This window comes from Pituophis catenifer, unplaced genomic scaffold (assembly GCF_029215685.1).
Source record: "Pituophis catenifer annectens isolate HBS135680 unplaced genomic scaffold, rPitCat1.0.hap2 SCAF_1, whole genome shotgun sequence".
In the NCBI taxonomy this organism is placed as follows: domain Eukaryota; kingdom Metazoa; phylum Chordata; class Lepidosauria; order Squamata; family Colubridae; genus Pituophis; species Pituophis catenifer.
The window spans coordinates 265250919-265275981 of record NW_027256881.1 but is presented as its reverse complement, the minus strand read 5'-3'; the positions used below and the strand labels follow the sequence as shown (position 1 = coordinate 265275981).

The window sequence follows — 25063 nt, the reverse complement described above, 5'->3', positions numbered from 1 at the left end:
TTTCAGAATACGTGATCTGAATGGAAAGCTGCCCCAACTACTGAGACATGAAATATACATATGGGTGGAGGCCTTTCTGGATCCAAACACATGATTAAAGATGGGATTGTGGCTCTCATTGTGGCCCTATTTTTCTAGGGTGAATTTCAATTTATGATAAAGGTCTAATATTTGAAATGCAGAAGAACATTTACTAATATATTCAGTGAGGTGTGCATAATCTTTTTTATGTGTGTATTTTCTTACTCAGATTAAGAAACCTCTGAGATCTATGCATTGCCATGCTTGCAATTCATGTGTAGCTAGATATGATCAACATTGTATTTGGATTGGACGATGCATAGGTGAGTTTATTCTCGCACAACCAGGATTCCTTTCTTAAGGGGGTCTATGCCAGGAATATTTCTGAAGTCTTAAAAGGGCGGCCATTAATTGATCACAGAGGAAAAGCTCTAGTGGTTGAGTGTTGTGTGAAGAGATGCTGACAAGTGCACAGCTTGGGGATGTACAACATTAGATAGTGTTAGCAGAGTTGGTATATGATTAAAGATTAAAAATAATTCTGATTACACTTACTGAAGACAGACTTCCTTTGGAGTGTCACGTTGGGGATTGCATTGCATGTTTTGGTTTTGTTATTTTTGTTATTTTTGTTGTAGTTTAGATGACCTTTGAAATATAGGTAGTCCTCAACTTACAACAAATCGCTTAGGGACCATTCAAAGTTGCAATGGCACTGGAAAACAATTACACGATCATTTTCCTCACAACTGTTGCAGCATCCCCATGATCATGTGATCAAAATTCAGACACGGGCAACTGATTTATATTTATGATGGTTGCAGTGCCCCCGGGGTCATGTGATCACCTTTTCTGACTTCTGACAAACAGAGTCAATAGGGAAGCCAGATTCACTTTATAATCATGTTACTAAGTTAAAAACTGCAGCAATTCACTTAATAACTGTGGCAAAGGTGGTTGTAAAATGGGGCAAAACTCACTTAACAAGTGTTTCACTTAGCAACAGAAATGTTGGGCTTAATTGTGGTCAGAAGTCGAGGACTACCTATATATCAATCCTATTTAATTCCCTATACCTAGCCACCCCCCATGTATAGTATGTTGGGAGAGTAGATACTCAGAAATAATTATTCTTTGAATTTGATATTAACAAATCTTTAACCATTCTCTTTGATCCAGGTGTGGGTAACCACGGCTATTTCATCCTGTTTCTCTTTTATTTGATCTTGCTGAATATTTGGGCCATATATGGAACTATTATATGTATGTATTTCTAACTGTTATTTCACTGTTTAGAGAGAAAATGTGATGTGTTGATCTCTAGTAAGTCTAATATGTAATTCGAGGACAATATTGTTCAGCATTCTAAAATGTTAAAAAACTAGCATCCTTCTGGAAAATATGAAGGGCTGGCAGCAACATATATATACTGTATGTATGCAATATACATTTGTTTTTTTACAAATAGCAGGTTTGGGCCCAAGTGCATACATATGATTATATATATATATAAGACAAATTAATATATAACTACAACTTTTCATTAAGCTACATTGTGCATGTAGAACGTTATCTCTAGAGAACGTGGTTTGCATTTCAGAGAATTTTGCTACAAATAGTTATTTGATCCTATGAATGCTGCTCATATTGTTAGAGTAAGCTGATCTTCCTGGTAGCTAAATATATCAATACACATGTAGTACTTATGGATAGTATAAATAATCCATTTTGGGATTATTTTATCGGTCAAAATAGGATGGAAACTTTATAAATAAAAACACAGTTCACCATGGTCTTTTTTTTTTCTTTAAGAAATCCTTTATTTAAAGTTAAAATTACTTCTCTTAGATTGGTCAGAACGTTGTACAACAACATATCAGAAAGATGGAGCTTGGATGTCTTTCACACAGATCGTATCTTGTTCTCCTTGGGTGCTATATGTGTTCATGCTTGTAATTTTTCACACTTTATGGGCTGCATTATGGTTCATCCTTCAGATTTACCAGGTACACATTTTATGTTTATTTCTTTAAAGTATTGCATTGAGTGTTATTCAATAGCCTATAATGTATCACTTTTAGTTAATATTTCAGAATTATCTATTTTGTGCATATTTAATCATGATGCCAATGAATTGCTAACAATTGGGACTGCATCAGTAAAGGAAGAGATCAGAGAATGTTTTTCGTTTGCTATTTAGGATTTTACTAGGGCTGTCTACTACAAAGTGTCCAATATTCTTTTTGGTCAACCATAGCCATGTCCATTATATTTCTTAATGTCTTTATTTTTATTTGTTTGTACATAAAACAAAATAGGCAGTAATATTCTTCCTTAATATATCAGTTTGGCATAGTTTATCTAAAGTGGGGAAAATATTTTGTAGTTTAAAATATTCTCTTGCAATGATTGCTTATTCCTAATAGCACCATTTCTAGATTTAGGATTTTCCTGCGATAGGTAAATGAATCTTTTATGGTTGGGCTGTCAGTTTAATTCTAACATGTGGCAAAGATTTGCTCTTGAGAAAAGCATGTCCTCGTGAAGGAACTTCATCTATCCGTCTGTCTGTCTTGTCATCAAGCTTCCAAAGATGTGGTATGAAGAATTTATCCTGCCCTGTGGGGTGTTTAACTCTCAACTGAAAACTGCTCTGTTCGAGCAGCTATGTATACAGGTAGTCCTCGACTTACGATCACAATTGAGCCTAAAATTTCTGTCGCTAAGTGAAACATTTGTTAAGTGAATTTGCCCCATTTTACTACCTTTCTTGCCACACTTGTTAAGTGAATCACTGCAGTTGTTAAGTTAATAACACGGTTGTTAAATGAATCTGGCTTCCCCACTGACTTTGCTTGTCAGAAGGTCACAAAAGATGATCATATGATCCCGAGACACTTGCAACCATCATAAATATGAGTCAGTTGCCAAGACTTTGAATTTTGTTCACCTGACTATGGTGATGCTGCAATGCTCAAAAGTGTGAAAAATGGTCATAAGTCACGTTTTTCAGTGGCGTTGTAACTTTGAACGGTCACTAAATGAACTGTTGTAACTCGAGGACTACCTGTAGTTTTTCTATGCTAGATCTTCTGTGACCTCTGGGATTAGATGACCAGGAGCATTATGCTGCCTTCTTTATTTGTTCTGTGGCCAATAGAGCTGGTACTTTGGCTACCCAAGATATGCATCTTTGCTTTTAGTCAAGAAGTATATATTGAGGAAAGTTTCTGTAGCTTTTATATGGGTCACAATGTAAAACAATTGTGCTGCTTTCTTTCTCTTCCCACCTTTCATATATACTATTATGGAACATAAAACAGTACAGAAAGAGCAGTACAGTATGAACTTTCCTTGACAGACTAGAATTCTACCCATGTTGGGTTTTTTGCTGCAGAATTTACATAGAACTAGGCCAGTATTTTTCCATTTTAGGAACATCAAGATATGTCGACTTCAATTCCCAGAATTCCCAGCTGGCTGAGTGGAGAAACATTAAAGTAGACCTATGACACTTCTATTGTTATATAGTTGCTAAGAATTCAGCCAGTATTACTTTCTTCCTTTCAAAAACAAAAACAATAATAATGTCATTCTGCACAAAACTGATTGTTAAAGTCCGCTCTCAAAGTAATTTTATATGTAGGATATCTTTTTTCATGCTGCTTTATATTTACTCCATCAAGAACTAATAGATAAAAGTAGATTTTGATAACCAGTGTTTTTCCCCTAAAAAAACAAAGTTCAAAACAAAGCAAAACAAAACAAATGCATTAATTTTGCTACCAAGTTATTAATGATTTAATGGAATAATTTGTCATTATTCCAAGGTTTATTCACACACACTCACACACATCCATACATATAAACACATTTATTTATTTATATATATATGTAAAGATATGTGCATGTGTCTGTGTGCCTATGTATACGTTTGTGTGTGTGTGTAAATAAATATCAGGATATGAAAATACCTCAAAAGCCATTTCTGTCAGCTTATTTTGGATTTTGAATTAGAGCCTAGCGTAGAGAAAGTTCTTGTCCCAATATAATTGCAGTGCATAATCACTAAAGGATAACTTGCATTACATAGTCTTTCAGATACAGACTTCAATTAATTTATATTTTTGATTTCTGTTAACAGATTGATTTATTAGTGTCGTTCCTCTGTTTTCATTTATCAGTGCATTTTCAATTGAAAAAAAAACTGTTATTTTTGCTTGTTTAAAAAGGAGAACAATTATATCAAGTACTTTTGACGTTTCATTTTGTCAATATGTTATTCATGTATTAATTGGCATTCAATTAGTCTTTTCCTTTTTAATTCTTCCATTTTCAGATTGCATTTCTTGGATTGACTTCACATGAAAGGATTACACTCCGGAAGCAGAGTAAATATTCCAAACATCCTATTTCACTTAGGAAGACTCCATATAAGTAAGTCAATTTAGAAAGTATCACTATTTAATAACCATTTCTGCTTGAAGTAATCATAGTTGTTAAATTTGGCTTGCTTAAAAAAAATACAACTGCTTTAAAATATGCAACCACCACCACTAAACCTATCCCCACCCACCCACCCACCCTGCAACAATAAAGAGCTGTTGTGTATCTTGTATATAAATAATAAAGTGCTCAGGGCAATTATTCGTAGATTGAGTTTAAGATGTTCTGTGTATGTAGAGGGAATGAGGCAACATCTCCATAGAATTACCAAATTATTCAGTAGTAAAAAAAGGATTGGGGTGCATATACTTCCTTCAAATGTAATTAATGCATGGAACTCTAGTTATTCTGTTACAGGGCAGTCATGTTCCTCTGTTTTCAGCCAAAATTCAAATTTAGTTAGTTTGGTTGGGAGAAAGAAGGTCAAGATAGCTACTGTATTTTTTGGAGTTTAAAATGCACCTTTTTCCCCCCTAAAAGGGAGTGAAAATTTGGGTGTGTCTTATACACTGAATGTAGCCCCACCCACCCACTGGCTCCCACTCTTTGGACTCTGCCTCCCAGCAATTTACCTCCTTATAGCAAGCAGCAAGAAGAAACAGACCATTTCAGTTTCAGCACAGCCTAATTAGCACAAATTGATTGTCCGTTGCATCAGCCTCTTGGGCCTCTGCTGCTTGCTGCAAGGAGGTAAATTGCTGGGAGCAGTTTTTTTTTTCTTGTGCTAATCAAGCTATGCTGAAAATGAAAATGAAAGTAAAGCAGGCTGTTTGCTGTTTGCTACAACAAAGCAAAATTGCTGGGAGGTAGAGGCAGATTTCTTTTTCTTGTTTTCCTCACCAAAAAAGGTAGGTGCGTCTTATAGTCTGGAGCGTCTTACACTCCGAAAAATACAGTACTACAGGTTCTCAGAGTATGGTATATCTTTAATGATGCAAGTAGTTGCTTTAGTTTGGCAAGATTTCTTTCTATAGGTAAAGAATAATAAAGGAAACTGCTTAGAAGTAACTCTGTAGTCTTTCTTGGTTTTTGGAGCCTGACAAGGAATGATACCTGTCTTTCACAATGATCTGTAACTTAAAAGCCATATATAAAGTGAAACACAGTTTGGTATTTTGAGGCAAACACTGTATCTGTCATATACTTAGTTTCTTATTGCTGAGCTTCACTTCTTGAATTCTGTGAGTTCAGTGTCAGAATAGAAAGGTATGTCTTTAAAAAAGTGTTTTTAGTAGTTTGGAACTCAAAACCTATTTCTAATTTGTTTCATAATTTCACAAAACTGCTTACTAAAAAATGGTATTTTGTAAAATACTGTAAATAGGAAATTCCCTCTTTGTCATGGCATTCTGTTAGGAAATCACCAAGCCACAAGTGTTTTCTTAAATTCCAAGTGTGCCACTGATCTAAACAATGGGGAATGACTAGCATACATTGTACTTGTTTGAAAGCAATTCATTTGTAAATTTATCAATATTTCTTGGTTACTTCCATGATATTGAGTTACTGCCAGCATAAAATGCTTTATATATATATATAATATGAAGGTTATTTTCAGTCTGTGTGATTTTGCTTTCTTTTCTAGTCTTGGATTCTTCCAGAACATTGCAGACTTCTTTCAGTGTAGATGCTTTGGAATTCTGAAGCCCAACATAATTGATTGGACTAAGCAGTACACTTTAATGTTTAATTTGGTAAAAGATCGACACATCCATCCAGTGTGAAGGTGAAAATCTGCAGTTGACTGCCTGGAATTTACTAAATGTTTTCAAAAAAGATATTTAGAATATTGTAAAGTATATTACAAATTATTTTGTTATTTGCTAAGGGTCTGATTGCTATTTCAAAAAAAATATATTTAAATTTACATGGTTAAACTGAAGCAAACTGGAAATGCAATGGCAACCATGGCTCATGTATAATACTTTCAAATACTTGGATTTGGAACAAATACAGTTGTGAAATGTTAAGCTTCCTCAGCTTGCAGAAAAGATTATTTTTAAATAAAGCAGGAAAATCTTATCTATGATTCATTTATCTCCATCCTTCAAAATTTACACTCAGTAAAGAAAATAAAGATAATTTGAAATATCAAAATATGTTATTATATGAAATCTAATTTATAATTCATAAGAAGTTATACTTCCCTGCTGATATATAACTATGTATTAGGACTATGCAGTGCTTAGATCAAACCCCCTAAAGTGATCTAGGAAAAAGACATAGCTGCTTTAAAGTATTGCAGTCAGGTGCTATGTTGGCACTCTCATGGTCTTTGGAGCACCTTTTGGAAATTGTACTGGCCTAACCTACATAAAGGCTATTTAGATTTTACATATTTATGATCACATTTCAGTTATAGCTTCAGTATATTCCTAGCTTTAAATATTTAAAGGAAAATGTAACAGTCACTGACACTGAACAACATATGCAGTAATGAGAAACTTTTTTTTTTCAATTGACCTAATGCATGTAAAAACAGATAAAAGAAGATTGACTATAAATCTTTCCAATAGGTGTTACTTTTGCACACCACATTTTACGGTATATTTGACCTGCGGTGCAAGTCTGGTGCATCCTTAAGTTCCTGCCAGAGTGGAACAGAATAAAAGTTACCTCAGATAAATGCAGATTACAACTGTATTTTTGATTGAGAGCGAAGTCTTTGAAATTATAATAAGAATACTGTGTAAAGTAATTTGAGAAATGATGAATGAAATATTTATCTTAGTGCTACCTTAAGTAAAATATGCTTAAAGATGGAATAACCAATCAGCTTTTCCCCTCAAAGTTTTGAGAGGATTAAAATTAAAAAATAATATAGAGATTACACTTGCAGGTAGACTTATTAAAGTATGTTATCATTCTGACAAATCATAACCAAATACCTATATTTCATGTTTGATCTTCACTTGAGTTTTGCTTAATTAGCACAATTAAGATTTTACACAAGTGTAAAAATAACAGTGTTAGGATTGTCTGTGCAATTATCTTGATAAAATAACCAGAATTTTGATTCAGAAATTATTTATGAACAGTCCACATCTCAATGTTGTGGAGTTTTGTTGCTCAGGAATGAAATGCTATTTTTCAAAAATGATTTCCCACAACATGTTATAACAACTGTGTAAGGAATTAAATTTTCATTGTTACTTATTTAGGTAGGCCTAAATGAGATCTCAACATGGCATCTTATTCCACCTTCTCAACTTGAGTGAGGCCACCAAATCCAATTCCTTTAGGGCCAAAATTCTTTGCGTAGCAAACTGTAAAACAAAGAAAGGAATGATAGATGTAACTATTTTCATTAGCCTGTCAACACAAAACATTATCTAAACATTCATAAAACCCAACTTTTCTATAAAGTTTTGGGAACAGTACCATGTTGAAATGCGCTTAAATACATATAACCCAAATAACTCCATGTTGCTCCTTGCCTCCATTTAGCCATTTCCCTACTTGACTGGGAACTGCTTTAGCTTTTATTATTTATTATTATTTATATTAAAAGTGCAGCATTTTAAAGCAGGCATAAAAACTTAGTACAACATTTTAAGTGCAGACAGGGTCACCAGATCTGCTCTACAAAAATATAGATGACCATAGGAAGAAAGACGCATTGAGGAACTCTTATCTCTTTGCTTCCACCTGAATTTTTGTAGCTCTACTTAAAAAAAAACATTTCAACAAAGTGACATAGGTTTTAAAGCAAATGTTTATCACACAAGGAGCTTCATGGGATGACTACAACATGATCATTATGTCATTTTTTGCTAGCATGATTACTAGCATGAACAAAGGATGGTCGGCTGTGATACATCATGCCACACTGTGATTTGCTTCACCGTTATTTCTTGATCAGACCAAATTTGGTTGGGTTCACACAACCAATCAAGCCACAAACAATGCACTGCCCTTTCTAAAGTCAGAATGAGGATCAAGCTAATATTGGAGACATTACATTGCTTAAGAACATGGAGAAAGATACAGTACTGAGATGGAAAAAAAGATCAAATGTTAATGAGGGAGAAATTGGATCTGTATCTGCTGTTTTTACTCATAGTTCATTCTTCAGGGCAGTAAAATGCTTTGAAAATTTGTAATTCAACTAGCAATTTTTTTAAAAAAAAATCTTTCTAGCAAAAAACGTGGAATTAAAAATCTACTGTATTTTTTGTTTTGTTTTGTTTTGTTTTTGTCTTCAAGTCAGTGTTGACTAGTCACTTTAGTTTTCTTGGCAAGAATTTGGAAGGGTTCTTGCCTCCTTCCTGGAGCTGAGAGTAGTGAATGCTCCAAGGTCACCCAATTGGCTTTGAGCCTAAGGCAGAAGTAGAACTCATGATCCCCCAGTTTCTAGCCTGATGTCTAATCACTTCACCAGACTGGCTCTTCATTGAATTTGGTATGAAAATGATGAATCTATCATGGATGTGTAGATGTATCCTTCACCACGATCTTTGAAAGTTTCATTGCATACTTTTTTGAAAATCTTTTGGGGTCTAAATCCAGCATGCATAGTCTAAGTCTGCATGCTAATAAGCTTCTCTGAAATTATATTTTACATATTACACTTGCCTTTGCAATAAATCTCTCCGTCTTTGTCTGTAACATTTGTAGATTCTAGACTTTTCCCACAAATAGCACATCGGAAGCAGGTCTTGTGCCAAGGCTGAAATCGAAGACAAAAAAAGAATTAACTCACATGAAGTATTTGCACAGCAAGGTTTATGTTTGGCCATCTATTGATAAATTAAGAGACAGATTATCTGACCTTAATTTACCTTTCACAAGCTAATCTGGACTTCAGACAATACATTTATGCTGACTAGACATGAAAATCATAGTAATTATTGTTGCCTCAAGCAGATCAGAATTGGGCTATCAACTGCAAAATCAAGATGAAATGTCATTTTAAAGTGAAATAAAGAAGACAAATGTGTCTTTCTGCAGCATAATTCTTGGCATATCAACATATGGCTTCTCTTTAGTGTTGCATAGGCTTGGAATCGTAATCTTGTATCTACTGTACGTGTGAGAATATGAAATAGTTAACACTTCATTAATTATTCTTGGTTTGTGATAGCTGTCAGCTGAAGTGTTTTAATAGTAACTCTATTGTGATAACATTTCATAGATTTCTTACCTTTCCCCCTCCTATTATCTTCTCTGCAGCATACACTGACTTGCCACAACGAGGACATTTTTCTACATCTCCAAACCTTGTGGCAAATTTTGAAGGGTTGGTAGGGGTAGAAGGACGACCTGGTTTTGGTGAACTGGTGACAAAAAAGTTTAACATATATTAACTTTTTAATCTCAAAGATTAACTAAATTTAGGAATATCTGACCGGACAAATAATGTATCAAATAAGGGGAAAGAGAGAGAGAGAGAACATATTTATGCTTTTAATAGAGCCAACCAATTTCAGCAATGTAACACACGAACTATACATTCTAAAGAATTTGTCAGGCTTGTTCTTTAAAACACAATTGCTGATTTCATGCTGACTATAGTTCATAGCAGAATGTTCAATTTGTTCATGCTCAGCATGAAGTAAAAGAGAATTTCCTTTGAGAAATCCTGATAAGTATGAAGAATAATAGAAATATAAAAGTAACTATTCTTAATGGCTAGAAAGTTGTGGGCACCAAAATCACAAAAAGTGTGGTATTTTGAAGAATAATAAATGCATTATGATACAGATTGTTGTAGGTTCTGTCAATGAACCATAGCTACAAATTTAACACAGATACAATGTAAAAGAATTAGAGACATAAAAGGCACCATTGAAAAGCAAAGATACCTGGTGAAATTTCAGAATAAAAGACATAAACTATGATAAGTATAGTGTCATAAAACCATGTAGTATTCTGGTTATTGCAGATTTCAAAAGAAATGAGGAATAAACCTTCAGATCTGCCACTTTAATAAATGTCCACAGCATTGTCTATTTATTGTAATTCTACAATACACAGTATTATTTAATCTGTATCAAGGCTACACAACAGGAGGAGCAATACATGGAAATTCTTTAAAAGCCTTTTCCAACCCCACCCTACCCACTAAATAAATGTCCTAAATTCCTTTCCTGAGATAGCCTGCAATCTCCTTATCCTTTCTATTCTTCATTGCTTAGAGTCCTTGGTGTTCTCTAAGTTGAGACCTATTCTCTGAGCTCAGTTCAACCTTGAGCTACATATATTCTCTCCCATTGGTATCATTGCTTAGACTTTAAAAAAACACAATATAGAAATCTGAATATCCTTAGACAAATGTTTTTGGAGCAGATGATTTTAGATTAACCTGATTTGCTAAACAGAATCCAATGCAAGAAATTATTGCCAGAGGTTCCATATTTGGATTCTGTTGTCTCTATTCTATCCCCACCATGCCACTTCTCTCCCCAATCCAGTTCCAGTGGGGAAGGTTTTCCTAATTGGACTACTGTACTCCAATCGATATGTTCGAATCTCTATTTGGATAGCACACATGCATACATGAAAAGAACCAAAGTTGTTAAGAGTAAAGACCAATTCTTTAAGAGGGAGTGCCCTGCTTGCTAAATATTCCTGATCCTTTTAATAGCCTTCTGTAAATAAAAAGAAGCATGAAAAAGAAGTATTCTTTCAGTATGATAGCACAATTGCCCAATAGAATATGTAATAGTTTTAAAGTAATACCCCTGAAGGACTAAATCTGCTTAAAATGGTTTTAGGAAAATGATTGTATCAATTAAAGAAAAACAACCAGAGAACTATTTCTCAGGCGTGTTGTTATGGAAACGGAGCGAAATAAGTGGATGCAAGCACAGCTATAATTATAAAGCAACCCAGAATTTCACTCACTGCTGCTGTAAATCCAGCCCCAGATGTTCTCCTGTGTCCGTGCTGAGACAACCGGCGCCTTGCCCAAAACCAATTCCTTTAGGGCCATATTTCCTCCCATAACATGTTTTGCAGTAGATTTCAGATTCATGAGCCGCTACTGTTGTGCTGTCCAGAGCTTTTCGGCAACCCACTGAGAAAGAAAGATGAAAACACACATTATGGTTTTGATCTGCAAACAGAGACACCTGCCTTTTACTATTCTACATTGGAGGTTTGAAAGTGAGGATACTAAAAGTTTCCTATGTAATAATCAAAGGCACTATAAACTAGTTTAATAATAATAACAATAACAGAGTTGGAAGGGACCTTGTAGGTCATCTAGTCCAACCCCCTGCCCAAGCAGGAGACCCTACATCGCCCAGCAGATCTACTGTTAGAGAAATGAGAAGTAATCAGAGAAAAACTAGGATGGAACATATGTATCTGTTTTCCTCACCATTACAGCCCACGAGAAGAGTATCATGCAAAGAAGAATAAAAGCAAGCATTCAAGCTAGAATTCATTGATGGTGACAAGGATAGCAAGCTTTGAGTTCAGAAAGTCTTAAGGCTTCTTTCTGGAGAGTTGGTCCTATGCATCTGAATGTTGCAACTTTAAGCCATGCCAAGCTGTACATAGATTTATAACTAAAGTAGCATTACAGAAATGCTATTAAATCTCTGATGATACTTTTCTCCAAAGGAAACGAAATCTGGGTGCCCACTGGACTTGGATCTTCTACAAAGCTCAGGCAAATTAAGTTTCCTTATTTGAGAACATTTCCCCAATGAAAACACACTTTGAGCAAGTGTGGTATTATAATAAAGATTATGCATGGGACAGCTTCTCTTTCATATCCCTCACCAACCATAAACTATGTCTGCCTATCCAGCTTTGAAGTGAAGGTCATGAAGAATTCTGGCCTTATAAAACACCATTACAAAGTTCCTTAAGATTATGTGAAGTGCTTTGAATACTTACAGATCCTTTGAAGTTTAATGCAAATTAAGCTTTATTTGTATTTTTGGCAATGTATATTCACAGGCTACGTCTGGGTCACAATTGTGGAAAGTAATGCTTTCCACAACTACCCCCATGGAACAAAAATAAGATATATTCTGACTATATTGCAATAATATTGCTAGCTATCTGACTATAACATCATTCACTTACGAAATTAACAAAGGCCACTGCAAATGTTTCATATTTGTCCTAAGGACAGAAAGGCAGATATTCGTAGATGTTACAAGTAAATTTTCTCCACTGCATTAAGATCAAAAATGAAAGTTGGTTATTGAAGTAAATCGGAACGGATAAAATTGAGCCCTCTAAAGAAATAACGTTCTGTGATTTTGTGAATTTCCCCCTTGACTATTTTGCATTCTCATCTGGGAAGAAAAGATAATGAGGTCTGTGAATTGTTAAGGGATGGCTCCAGCAGCAGATAAAGTGCTTCTATTTCTGGTCTCTTTGGAACAGAGGGTCTGTGCTGCAACAGATGGCTCCAAAGCCTTGCTGGCTGAGAAGACTCATCTGTCAGAAAGTAGTTTGAAGTTGACAAATTGTGATTGAGCCACACAGCCACCACAGATGCCCTTTAAGTCAAAACTGACTTGGACAAATCAGAGGTGTTAATGACAGCCAGTCACATCATAAGGGCTAGAATTTTTCCTCCCCATACAGGAGAGGCTGTGTTTTCTGCCAGCATTGTTCCACAAAATTAATGACTGAAGGCCATTTATTATTTATATGACTTTCCTACTAATTATACTTCAAGCTGTGTGAACACCATAAAATCATATAACAATTTAAACAACAAACTAGCTCACGAACATTTGCTACAGGAAATAATGTAAACATATAACGCAACCAACCAAGCAGCAGCAACCTTGATGCCTTTTATGCAGAAGTATGGTCTATTAAGTTTAATAAGAATTTAACTCCCAGATAATGAGGATTCAGTTGCAGTCTAAAAATCTCTACAATAAAGCCTAATGTTGCACATTAAAAGCCATAGTATAAAAGACTTTTTTTTTTTTTTGCATATCTAGCAAGAGAGAAAGGGGTGCTGTCTTGCTCTCAGCTGTCAACTCAGAGGAGAAGGTATTAAGGAAAGAAATCAGATCTCCAGCCATCCATTGGGTGTGAACGGTAGATAGACCATTATTTTGAGAAAATAAATTACTGATCAGGGACTTAAGAGTCAAAGCTTTTCCTAATGTTTCACCATAAATCAGTTCTCTTGTACTTTAAAACCATTATTCCTTGTTCTAGCCACTAGGATGTCAGTTTCAATTATATGAGAGGAGAAGTTGTGTTGAACATTAAAGAAAATCTTTAAACCTTTCAAGAAAGATTGGAAAGAATACAGTATAGGTTCTGGCCCCTCCAACCATCAGCCCTTCTTTGGCTTGCTAAATTATTCTTTTATCAAAGTCGGCCCTGTTCTCCAATTGATTTGATGCTCATTTTTATTCGATATGCAACATCTGGATTCTTCATAGATGCTAACACAGACTGACTGTAAACTATTCTATCAGTTATGCTGTCATATAATTTCTGTTAGCTTGATTATTCAGTCTCCTTATTCTTCTTCATTCCTCCAAAAACACTGATTATTTTTTCAACAACCAAAACCTACTCTTAACATGGATAGAGTCATCTAACTAATTATCAGACCCATGAATGAAAAGAACATCTATTTTCTATCAGTGTAATATACAATCTTTCTTGTGGTAAGACATTCATTGGTCTTTCGAATGAGGAAGGCCAGGAGAAAAACAATATTAATGGTATTGAAAATCGAAATTAAATACATATAAGATGTTTACATCCATGCAGTAATAATATTTGTACGCTGCCTAGAGACACCCCCAGGCAAGGTGGGCAGCATATAATTTGAATAAATAAATATTTCTCTTTTGTCTTATTAAAATTAGTGTTTGATGTAAATTTTTGGAGAAGCTCTAGAGGTCTCATCCCAGATCTTAGATAGCTACAGTGTAGAGCTTCTAGCTAACTAAAAAATAGTGAGTTCAAGCTTGTTTCCCCCAGAGTAAATCTTTATGTTATTCAACATGGCACTATTCATAAACACAACAGAGATGTCAGCAAATAGAACTATCACATATAAGTGACACATTTTTTCCCCAGAGGATTTTAAGCAAAGAGTTGTTTAACTCTTAAATTAAAACCTTCTGGGAAGTCATAGCAATGGATGTTCTACATTAGTAGAAAATTGGACTAGAATACCTTGAAAGCTCCTTCCCATGCTACAATTGGATTCACACATCATGCTATGTCATAATATTTTTTTTTTACTTTTTATTTATTTATCTGGATCCATTCCAGTCGGGCTTCAGGCCTGAGTACAGCACGGAAACGGCATTTGTTGCATTGGTTGATGATCTCTGGAGGGCTCGGGACAGGGTTGCTCCTCTGTCCTGGTCCTATTAGACCTCTCAGCGGCTTTTGATACCATCGACCATGGTATCATGCTGCACCAGCTGGAAGAGTTAGGGGTGGGAGGCACCGTGTTGCGGTGGTTCTCCTCCTTCCTCTCCGAACGGTCGCAGTCAGTGTTGGCAGGGCGGCAGAGGTCAACCCCAAGGCCCCTTGTATGTGGGGTGCCACAAGGATTGGTCCTCTCGCCCCTTCTGTTCAACATTTATGTGAAGCCGCTGGGCGAGATCATCCGTAGTTTCGGGGTGAAGTACCACCAGTACGCTGATGACACCCAGCTGTACATCTCCACTCCAGACCACCCCAATGATGCCCTTGAAGTGATGTCCCGGTACCTGGAGGCTGTACGGATCTGAATGGGGACGAACAGACTCAGGCTCAACCCATCCAAGACCAAGTGGCTGTGGTTTCCGACATCCCGATATAGTCAGTTGGTGCCATCACTGACTATTAGGGGCAAGTTGTTGGCCCCCACAGAGAGGGCTCGCAACCTGGGGGTCCTCCTGGACTCACAGCTGTCTTTAGAAGAGCACTTGACGGCTGTGGCCGGGAGGGCATTTTATCAGGTTCGCCTGATTCGCCAGTTGCGTCCCTTTCTGGATCGGGACTCATTAAATATGGTCACTCATGCCCTCGTCACTTCCCGCCTGGACTACTGCAATGCTCTCTACATGGGGCTCCCTTTGAAGAGCACCCGGAGGCTACAGTTGGTCCAGAATGCGGCCGCGCGGGTGGTTATGGGAGCGACGTGGTGCTCCCATGTGACCCCCCTCCTGCGCGAGCTGCACTGGCTCACGGTGGTCTTCCGGGTGTGCTTCAAGTTTTGGTTACCACCTTTAGAGCGCTCCATGGCTTAGGACCGGGGTATCTATGAGACCGCCTTCTGCCACCAGTAGCCTCTCACCGACCAGTATGCTCCCATAGAGAGGGGCTCCTCAGGGTGCCGTCGGCCAAACAGTGTCGACTGGCGGCCCCCCGGGGGAGAGCCTTCTCTGTGGGGGCACCCACCATCTGGAACGAGCTCCCCCCGGAGATACGGAGGAACCTGGATCTGCGCGCTTTCCGCTGTGCCATCAAAACATTCCTATTCCAGCAGGCCGGCCTGGCCTAACCTCTCTTTCAAATTGTTTTTAAAATTTTTAAAAAATTTTAAATTTTAAATTTGTCTTATGAATTTGGGGTGTTTTAAATTTCATTTTCCGGGCCAATTATTTAATTGTATTTTAATGGTTTTTTAACATTTGTATTATATTTATTTTATTTGGCTGTTCACCGCCCTGAGTCCTTCGGGAGTAGGGCAGTATACAAATTCAATAAATAAAATAAAATAAAATAAATAAAATAAATAAATAAATTTGCTTGCTTGCTTATTTATTTATTTATTTCAATTTCTGTAGCCATCCATCTCAATCAATGGCTCTGAGCCAATTCTGACTTATTATGTTGTATGGTCCCAAAAATTGTGGTTAATAAACAGATTTTTAGCTAATTTTATGCAAGCTCACCTATTAAGGTTTATTTAACAAACCACAATCCTTCCGAGGTTGGTAAAATGAAGACCCAGATTGTTGGGGGTAATATGCTGATTCCATAAACCACTTAGATTCAGAGAGTGTTATAAAACATTATGAAGCGGTATATAAGTCTAAGTGTTATTGCTATTGCTAATATTATGACTTGATGCTCTGTGAGGTAATCCACTTGAGTGATGTTGTGGCTCTGTAAAAGATTTTCTCTCAAGCACTATAGCATAGGTTTCTGAAAATTTTATAAAAACCAAGAATTGAATTATTATTTAGTATTTATTCATTCATGAATATGACATTTGAATACAATAATTACTTTTTAGCTGCTCTTTTGGTAGGCAGAAATAAAGGATATTAGCTATTGTTCCAGGAGTCACAATGAGGAATAACAATCTACAACTATTTAGTGAAAGAAGAAACATAGATGAACTTACTGCATAGGAAACATGTCTTATGAAAACTCCGTCCATTACACTGAATTTCCTCAGCATGGTAGACTGTTTTGTCACACGCACCACATTTGGCTCCACCTCCCCAATTTGGCATCCTTGAATTTTTCAATTGGCTTGAGCTGGCACCTTTAAATCCAGAAATAAATGAAGCATAATTAGCAGAGATTAGTCCTCCAGCGTGCTATACTAAAACATTTTAACATGATGCTGTGCAAGCTATCAGCTGTGTTGTAATGGAGCTCTCAGTTGGGACTACCATATCTGGGTTGCAAACTTTCAGACAACCAGTAGATGACAGAGAAAAAGATTTTTCTCTCTCTCTCTTTGCTGCAATCAAGTTATGGCATGCTTAGGATGGTTCCCGTAAAAATGTATGCCTTGACTCTTGTTTGGTTGACAAATTTAAATTATGGGAATTGAGATGCATCATAAGTGCAAGAATCTCTCAAATTTATGACCTTTTATGAAGGGCCAAGTCTGAAAAATAAGAAGAGGATGAAAAATAGCTGATAAAAATTCTGAAGGATTGTGAAAGTTACCAAACATGTCTGCCCACCAGCTTGCAGTAGAGGCCCTCCTTTCCTGAGTGCCACCATCTCATATATCTGTCCTGATGCCCCTTGGAACAGTCATTCCAGGGAATTGTGGAAGTGGAAAATCGTGGCACACAGATGAATTGGGGGTTGGAAAATCTTCATTAGTGCTTAATAGTAGGAAAACCTCCCAGATAAGACAATAATCAAGAACAGAGCACTGTCACTACCTTGAACGTATAGCCACTGTGAAAACTTATGCATTGAGTTAGTGGCAAAAAATCTTTTGCTACCTGACACAAATCTAAAATAGTTTTATCTCCCTTCAAGAAGCATGATACGCAATTTGGCACCTATGACAGGAGATCCCACTGATTGTCCCACTGACATCTCTCTTGATCATTCCTGACAACAAAACAATGCAATGATAATAAATAAAATTATAATTCCCAGAAGGACTCCCAAACTGTTCCATTTTGTAGTGCACTTCAACTTCAATCCAAAGGGGATCTATAGAGATCTTCTAGTTAAGCCTTTAAAGAAATAATAAATTGCATGGAGCAAAATGTAGTATCTTCTACAAAGCAGCCTTTCATGATATAAGAATCTCCTTGTGTTCTCAACCTAATTATCAGATATCATCTCTTTTGTTGCTCCAATTGCTGTCAGCACTGTGGGGTTTTCAAACTTAACCTAAACAGTATTTATTCCTACTGAGTTTATCCTTTTGGCAAGTGGATCTTCTTTAGAAAGATCAAGCTACTCAAAACATCTAGGAATTATTCCTAAACTGAACAATAACTAGCTATATCTCATTGTAATTAAATTACCATGAAAGTATTTTCCTCCTGAAAATGAAATACCTATTTCAGTTCAAGAGAAGGAAGAAGAATTTGTTTTTCCTTCAAATATCAATAAGATATTTTTTCATCATGTGCATTTAATAAAATTAAGAATAAGCACAAGAATAACAAAATGAGGGCAAGCATATTCATACTCCCATACGCAACTTGGGAGTGCTCTCCTTTAACATGACATTTGGCTTTATTCTCTGCTGCTATATATTTAAAGTGTGACTCTTTTCTTTCTTTAGTTCAGTGCGTCCTCTCTTATTTCCCTATGCTATTTTATTTTAGCTCACTTGTGTTGTTGCTCAGCAACCAAAGTTAAAAAGAAATCCCTCTCATGCTCCCAGGTCTCCCTGAGTTGTTAGAAAAGCAGAGTGATAATACACTGCAGAGGCACATCCTTTCAGATTCCGCAAATAAATGTGTAAATTTCCTCCCTTTGAGAATCTGAGCTTTGCAATATGGTATGACAAAAGTTTAGCCCCAGCATTCACACAGGCAATTAAGAATGGCATCACAGGCTTTAGAAAGCAAATGTTGCCTGTCCTAGAAACATAACAGCACAAAAGAAGAGTTGCAATGAACAGCTGTGGAAAGCCTATATATATGCAAAGAAAGAGTTGGGCTGGATCTGAATCTGGCTTAAAATGGTTAATAAATGGCTAGTCAATGATAGTTCTGATGAGCTGTCTATCTTTGCGCTAAAGGTTCTTGGCCCAAATAGTTCATGTTAGAATCTCTGCTCAGAAATTCTAACATCACAATGTACGTGCTTTGATTACCACTTATCAAAAGAGCCTCCTATCTCATCAAATGTTTCTCGTCAGAGATTACAAGTCTAAGAGGTTGGAGGTGGATCAAGAGGGAGAAGAATGCAAAATAGATAAAAGGGTGAGGTGAGGGGACTATATTTAACTTGGTTGCACTTGCTGTATGTAGAACTAAGAATATGAAAGCAATGGGCTTAAAAAAAACTTTATCATTTGGATCAGTTTGAAATTGTTTTTGTTGTGTTCCTCTTTCCTTTCCTTCTTTTTAGTAATAAGTCCAAGGGCAGTAATAAATTTATGAAGGAAATGAAACATTCTTAACTTCTTAAAGCAAATAGGTTAGGGATCATACTTAGAATGCCTGTCCAGACTCTTATCAAACACCTTCAGATGGAGAAGCCACAACCTCAGTAGAAAAGTCTGTTCCAATATTGTTTATAGTAGAGATATTTTTTCATTATGCTAACTTGACATTTTCTCTAAAAAAACACAATTGCAATCATTAATTAAACATCCATTTTCACTTCATTATCTGAAAACCATCCAGCTTGCTCTTTTAATTAGGTTAGTCTTTTAGTAAAGTCCGACATGACATCTTCGTATATTTAGCCATCTTCTATCCCCAGAGTTCCTGTTGTCTGCTCTTTTGTTTTTATTACTTCACTTTTTTGAGCACACCATCAGTGATGAAAGACTGGTGTGAGATGAAGGTGAGATGAAACAAATCTTTCCCCTTATTCTAGATTCTAGATTCTGGGCAGTTGAGTAGATTGAGTCAAATAAAATTAGAAAATAAAATTCAGTTCAAAGGGAGGAGATCTCCACTTCCCCTCTCACCATGGTATGAAATACAATCAATACGCTGCATATTTTCCAAATGGCACAAAAAGGAGCTGAAAAAATAACTCTAGCTATTACTAACATTTGGGAAGCTAACAGCGTACCAAACATCAACAGTATTAACTCTAGTTAAGGTACTATGGTAACACTCTGGTTCCAAATTTTAAATTTTGGTGTTCCATCCTGTCTGGGAGAAATAAAATAAACTCAAATGTTATTTGAATTGTCATCCATGTTGCATTCCAGATGTCCCATGATTCATTGGAAGAAAAAGGGTATCCAATGCTCTTCGCCTCTGCATTTCTAAGTTAGGTGAGTGATCCTGTCAGTAAATCCATACAGAAAAAAATTCTGTGGGACAATAATGATGTTGGCTTGTAGGTTGCAGCAAGCAAATATAACACTCAAAATATAGCAGTGACCTTTTCCTCGCCCTTTATTTCAGATGTATCACAGAAAGGAGCTGCATTGCTCATACTGCTTTCTTGATGTCTTGGTGAGTCATATTTTCTAGCCTCAGTCTGTTACATTATGATCAGTTGGGTTACTCTGAACTTCTGGCTCAGTCCATCTTTTAACCCTCTTGGCAAGCCAGTCACTTTCTTATTATAGAGTTTCCCTAAGAGAGAGGTTATCTAACTGACATTGGACCAAAACACTATTAAGATTTTGTTTTAAAATCAAGTCCAATATGTCAGAAATTGCATTGCGATTCACCTAGCATTTTGCTCCCAAAAATTGCCATCTTGCTGTCACAGAAAAAGAAAGCTAGAGAGAAAAGTATTATGCCTAAGAATAATACAAAAATCAGTTACATTTCCAGTTTCCCAATTTAAAGTATAAGAGGAAATATTGGAATTATAGTATATTCAGGCAGAGTTAAACACAAGTGAGTTAATCACATATTATCTTCCTGTATTTTCCCCGTGTTAAATTTTGGCTCAGGGGTTGTTCTCTTGAATTCAGTCAAATATATGTATACTTTAGTCTGATTTATGCAGTGCCATAATCAACATTATTTCTGGCGGCAAATACGTGGCAAACTATTTTTCCCAACTACCTGCAGAATATATGATAATGGTCAGTTCAATCAGTCCATTACACCATGGGTCAATAAAATAAAAAGTAAATTTCTTTCTCTCTCTCTTCACTTCTGGGTTGTACCTGCTCTAATCTGCCAAGAATGTCAAAGAAACTTTGGGCTATAGAAAACTCTTGTTCCAAGGGTACATCTGTATCAAAAATCACCTCCAACCTACAAGCCTGAAGTTGGTGGGAGGAATGTAGTCCCTTACCATATAGGCCGAACATAAGTCAACCAAAGAGAAAAACATGCAAGAACCTAAAGAATCATGGAAGCAACCTTGCATATTAAATATCATCTCCATACGTGAAAAAGTTCTTCCCCAAAATAGCTTATTAGACATTACTTGTTGATTATATAACCTGTCTGTTATATGAGAGCTGTTGTATGTAATAAAAATGAATTGAAAAAAACTTCCTCTCAATCTGTCTGATTTTGTTCAGTAAATTTACTCAGAGATTTGTAACCTTGAAACTGGAATATCTTTATAGTTTGTCTAAAAGTTGCATAGGAAACCCAAGCATTCAATTGATTTCAGTGGAATATAATTCAAGGCGTGTAGCTTCAATTTTTCTTCCTCAGAAAAAGTTGCGAGACTACAAATAGAATTCACTGTTTCACAACACAGTGGCATTTTTTAAAAGATACAGATCACAGGAGAGCTATTTTCCCAGATTGGCAGTAGCTCCAAGATTTTATGGAGATCTTTCATCTTATCTTACTTCAGAAATGCACAAAAACTACCTGAAGCTTGCATTCAGCTTTCCCAGAATCTCTTTGGCAGATTTCACAGTGGAACAAGATAAGTATTTTTAGCTGCTGTTATTTTGCTTTGGTGGGTTAATTTTCAGTTTTTTAAAAAATCCTGACTTTATTTTTTTAAATAGATAACTCAAGGTGGTGAATTCTGTAATACAGAATTACAGAGTTGGAAGGGACCGTGGAGGTCTTATAGTCCAACTCCCTGTTCAAGCATGAGGCACTATACCATTCCAGGCAAATGGCTATCCAATATCTTCTTAAAGACCACCAGTGGAGCACTCACAACTTCTGAAGGGAAACTGTTTTATTGGTTAATTGTTCTGTCAGGAACCTTCTTAGCTCTAGGTTGGATCTCTCTTTGATAAGTTTCCACCTGTTACATCTGGTCCTGCCTTCAGGTGCTTTGGATAATTGGTTGATCCCTTCTTCTTTGTGATAGCTTCTTAACTATTAGAAGACTGGTGTCATGTCACCCTGTAGTTCTTTGTTAGACTAGACATTCCCAGTTCCTGCAACCATTCATTTTAGCATCCAGTCTTCTTTCTCCTCCTGTTTTGCCCACAACAGCCTTATGAGGCAAGTTGGACTGTGAGAGAGGAACCATCCCAAGACCAACCTAAGGCAGGACAAGAACTCAATTTTTTGTTTCCAGCTGGGTGTTTTAAACACAAGACCAAACTGAGTTGAGATCTCTAGTTTTTACAGATTCATTAAATTCATTAAAAGAATCGTATTCATTAAAAGAATCCCAGACTGCAATATTAAATGAACTAGCAAGACAGCTCCATTACACTAGAGGTTTTCTTTGTGTGTGTGTGTGTGTGTGTGTGGGGTATAAATTTAAAAATTCTAGATTTGCAAAAATAATAATTGCAACAGTAGTAAACATATTCTAGCAATCCATTTCTCTCCATGCGGAAAAACCACCCTCACTAAACAATAGCAGACTGTACCCGTTAATGTTTCTTAGCAATACTTACAAGAAGGAAATGTATGTATCTTCTTGTCTTCTTTATCTTTTTGAAGAGACCAAGCCAAGGTCAGGCTGACTTTAAATATTTTCCAGAAGAGGCGGGCTGTGTAAGTTGGGACAGGGGTATGTGAGCAATGTTACTGCTATCAGGTAGCTTAAAATAACTTGTGACAAAGCCTTGGATTGAACATCGGTTATGACCAAGTAACAGAACAATGTGGGCCCCTCATATTACAGTCAATGCTTCCAACTGCAGTTGTCTAGACAAAAAGAAATCAAATGAATCAATAGGACCCCAGGCCTGAGCTGGGTTGCGACAATTATAACTGAATCCTTAAAAATGAAATGAAATTCAGTTAGACAGACCACTCAGCTATAGAAAATGTTGGTTGTAGAAAAGCTGTAACTATGGTATACTATCATTATATGAAGACCTTGTAGAAACTTGTCATCCCCCCAAACTGAACAGAAAAAAAAATTATCACCTTGATCATTTTTTTACTATCCAAAGATGATACTCATCATACCACATGCTGTTGTCACTTCTCTGCTTAATCAAAGGTTGCGGGAGGTGTTATTTTTCTTTTGCTTCTTCTTGGAGGCCAAGTTAAGAAAAAAGAACCCAGCATAAAAGACACATAAATGACTACAATGACAGATTAAAACTTAAATTTATAAATTTTATAAATCAAATTAAAAAACAACAAAAAAAAACAGGTGAGTCAACTTAAAACCCTTTAATTCCAATCAGCTCTGGCCAGCATGACAAATAGTATGAGACAAGTACGAAACATCTGGAGAGCATCATCTTGCCTCATAAATTAAGCCTAAAATGTAGTTTATTTTTATTTTTTTTTAAATTTGATTTATATGCCGCCCTTCTCCGGAGACTCAGGGCGGCTTACAATGTGCTAAGCAATAGCCTTCATCCTTTTGTATATTTATACAAAGTCAGCTTATTGCCCCCACAACTGGGTCAATTTACCTACCTTAGAAAGGATGGAAGGCTGAGTCAACCTTGAGCCTGGCGAGATTTGAACCTGCAGTAATTGCAAGCAGCTGGTCTTAATAACAGGGTGCTTTAGACCACCGTACTACCAAGGCTCTTGAATGATTAGTCATGCAACCTTATCAATAAAATGAAATATAGTACACAGTCTAATTCCAAAATAAAATGGATCGTTCAGTGATCTATTAAGGAGCATCTGCAGGGATATTTGAAGAGCTAGGAAGAATTATTAAGTCTCCCTTAGTTCATATTTACTCATGTTGACTACCATACTAGGAACAATGAAAGAAGACAGATATTGTCAAGCACAGGAAATCTGGATTCCAGGCTGTTCAAATGAATATATAGGTTTATTGCACACTAAAGCTCTCTACAGGAATCTGAACTATTAACATTTAAAACAAATTGGCGGTGGATAAAACTCCTGGAATTCAAAGTGGGCTGGACTTGGATCTCTTGTGGGTGTGAAGTGACTCGAGACCGATGACGCACTTGACTCCTCCCCCAGGCTCAGACTGGACATCTCCTACAGATATTCACGGAGGATGACACTGGCTTCTGATCGTGTTGGTTATATATTGGCTCTAGCAGTGATCTACCAACTGCTAGAGAATCCAAGTGAAAGGATTAATGCTTTTTGGAACCTCCCTGTAAACAGAATATTGTATCTGATAGGCTTATTAAGGATTATGCATCTATTCTTGTTCGTCTAAATGTACATTTATAGGTAATTTTTAGCCCAACAATCTCATGTCTACTCCAAAACAAGCCCATTGAGTTCCTGAACCCAAGTACAAAGAATTGCAGCAAAGAATAGAAATCATATAACTATATACAATTAAGTTATACTTTAAGGCACTGATGGCTAACCTTTTCTGGACCGAGTGCCCAAAGTGCGCCATCCCCCCGCATGCACCCTTCCCCCGTGCATGCTCGCATGGCCCCCCCCACATGCACCCCAGAGAGACCCGAAGACCAGCTGGATGGCGGAAGGTGTGCACACATGCGCAGCAGAGCTGAACTGGGGTGATGCTCGTGTGCTATCAGAGGGCGCTGCATGGCACCTCTGGCACGCGTGCCATAGGTTCACCATCCCGGCTTTAAGGAGTTCAAGATATGTCTTGCTTAGCACATTTTTCTTTTAATTTTTATTTATCTATCTAGGAATATGTGAGTATATGACAATTTTTCATATGATATTTTCCAAACTTGGATAGTGTATTTACTTGCATCAGATATAAAATTTCAGCTGGCAAAATGCACTATGCAAGTGATTGATGTATTACAGTAAGAATCACCAGAATGCTATTACATACATCTTTTTCTCAAGTAAAACAGATAAGTACCTAAATAATATCATCTATACTATAGGCCTAAGTGGACATATAAGACTGACTTTAAAAAATGATAGAAAGTGCCAGATGCAGTTACAGGTAGTCCTCAACTTACAACCACAAATGAAGTGAAGCA

At 36.5% G+C, this 25063-nt stretch overlaps 2 protein-coding genes across 2 annotated transcripts in view; one reads left to right on the top strand and one right to left on the bottom strand.

Annotated features, from left to right (window-relative positions):
* ZDHHC13 (zinc finger DHHC-type palmitoyltransferase 13) overlaps positions 1-6191 on the top strand; it is a 31716-nt gene extending 25525 nt beyond the window's left edge. Inside the window, exons 13-17 of the mRNA XM_070935123.1 lie at positions 251-344; positions 1201-1284; positions 1870-2027; positions 4361-4458; positions 6053-6191. Coding sequence (XP_070791224.1) covers positions 251-344; positions 1201-1284; positions 1870-2027; positions 4361-4458; positions 6053-6191 — 573 coding nt within the window. The remainder of the gene's footprint in view (positions 1-250; positions 345-1200; positions 1285-1869; positions 2028-4360; positions 4459-6052) is intronic.
* CSRP3 (cysteine and glycine rich protein 3) lies at positions 6141-22693 on the bottom strand. Its single transcript, XM_070935110.1, has 6 exons — positions 22592-22693; positions 16757-16900; positions 11314-11485; positions 9611-9743; positions 9043-9136; positions 6141-7733 (listed from the first exon to the last, which is right to left on the bottom strand). The coding sequence occupies exons 2-6, from the start codon at positions 16866-16868 to the stop codon at positions 7660-7662; spliced, it is 585 nt and encodes a 194-aa protein (XP_070791211.1). The 5' UTR covers positions 16869-16900; positions 22592-22693; the 3' UTR covers positions 6141-7659.
* Between the last annotated feature and the right edge of the window lie 2370 nt (positions 22694-25063).

Coding starts and splice junctions, on each gene's coding strand:
- CSRP3 (XM_070935110.1), bottom strand. CDS start 16,868: ATGCCAAATTGGGGAGGTGGAGCCAAATGTGGTGCGTGTGACAAAACA. Junction 11,486..16,756: donor TAAGACATGTTTCCTATGCA/GTAAGTTCATCT, acceptor TTTCTTTCTCAG/TGGGTTGCCGAAAAGCTCTG. Junction 7,734..9,042: donor CGGAGAGATTTATTGCAAAG/GCAAGTGTAATA, acceptor TTTGTTTTACAG/TTTGCTACGCAAAGAATTTT.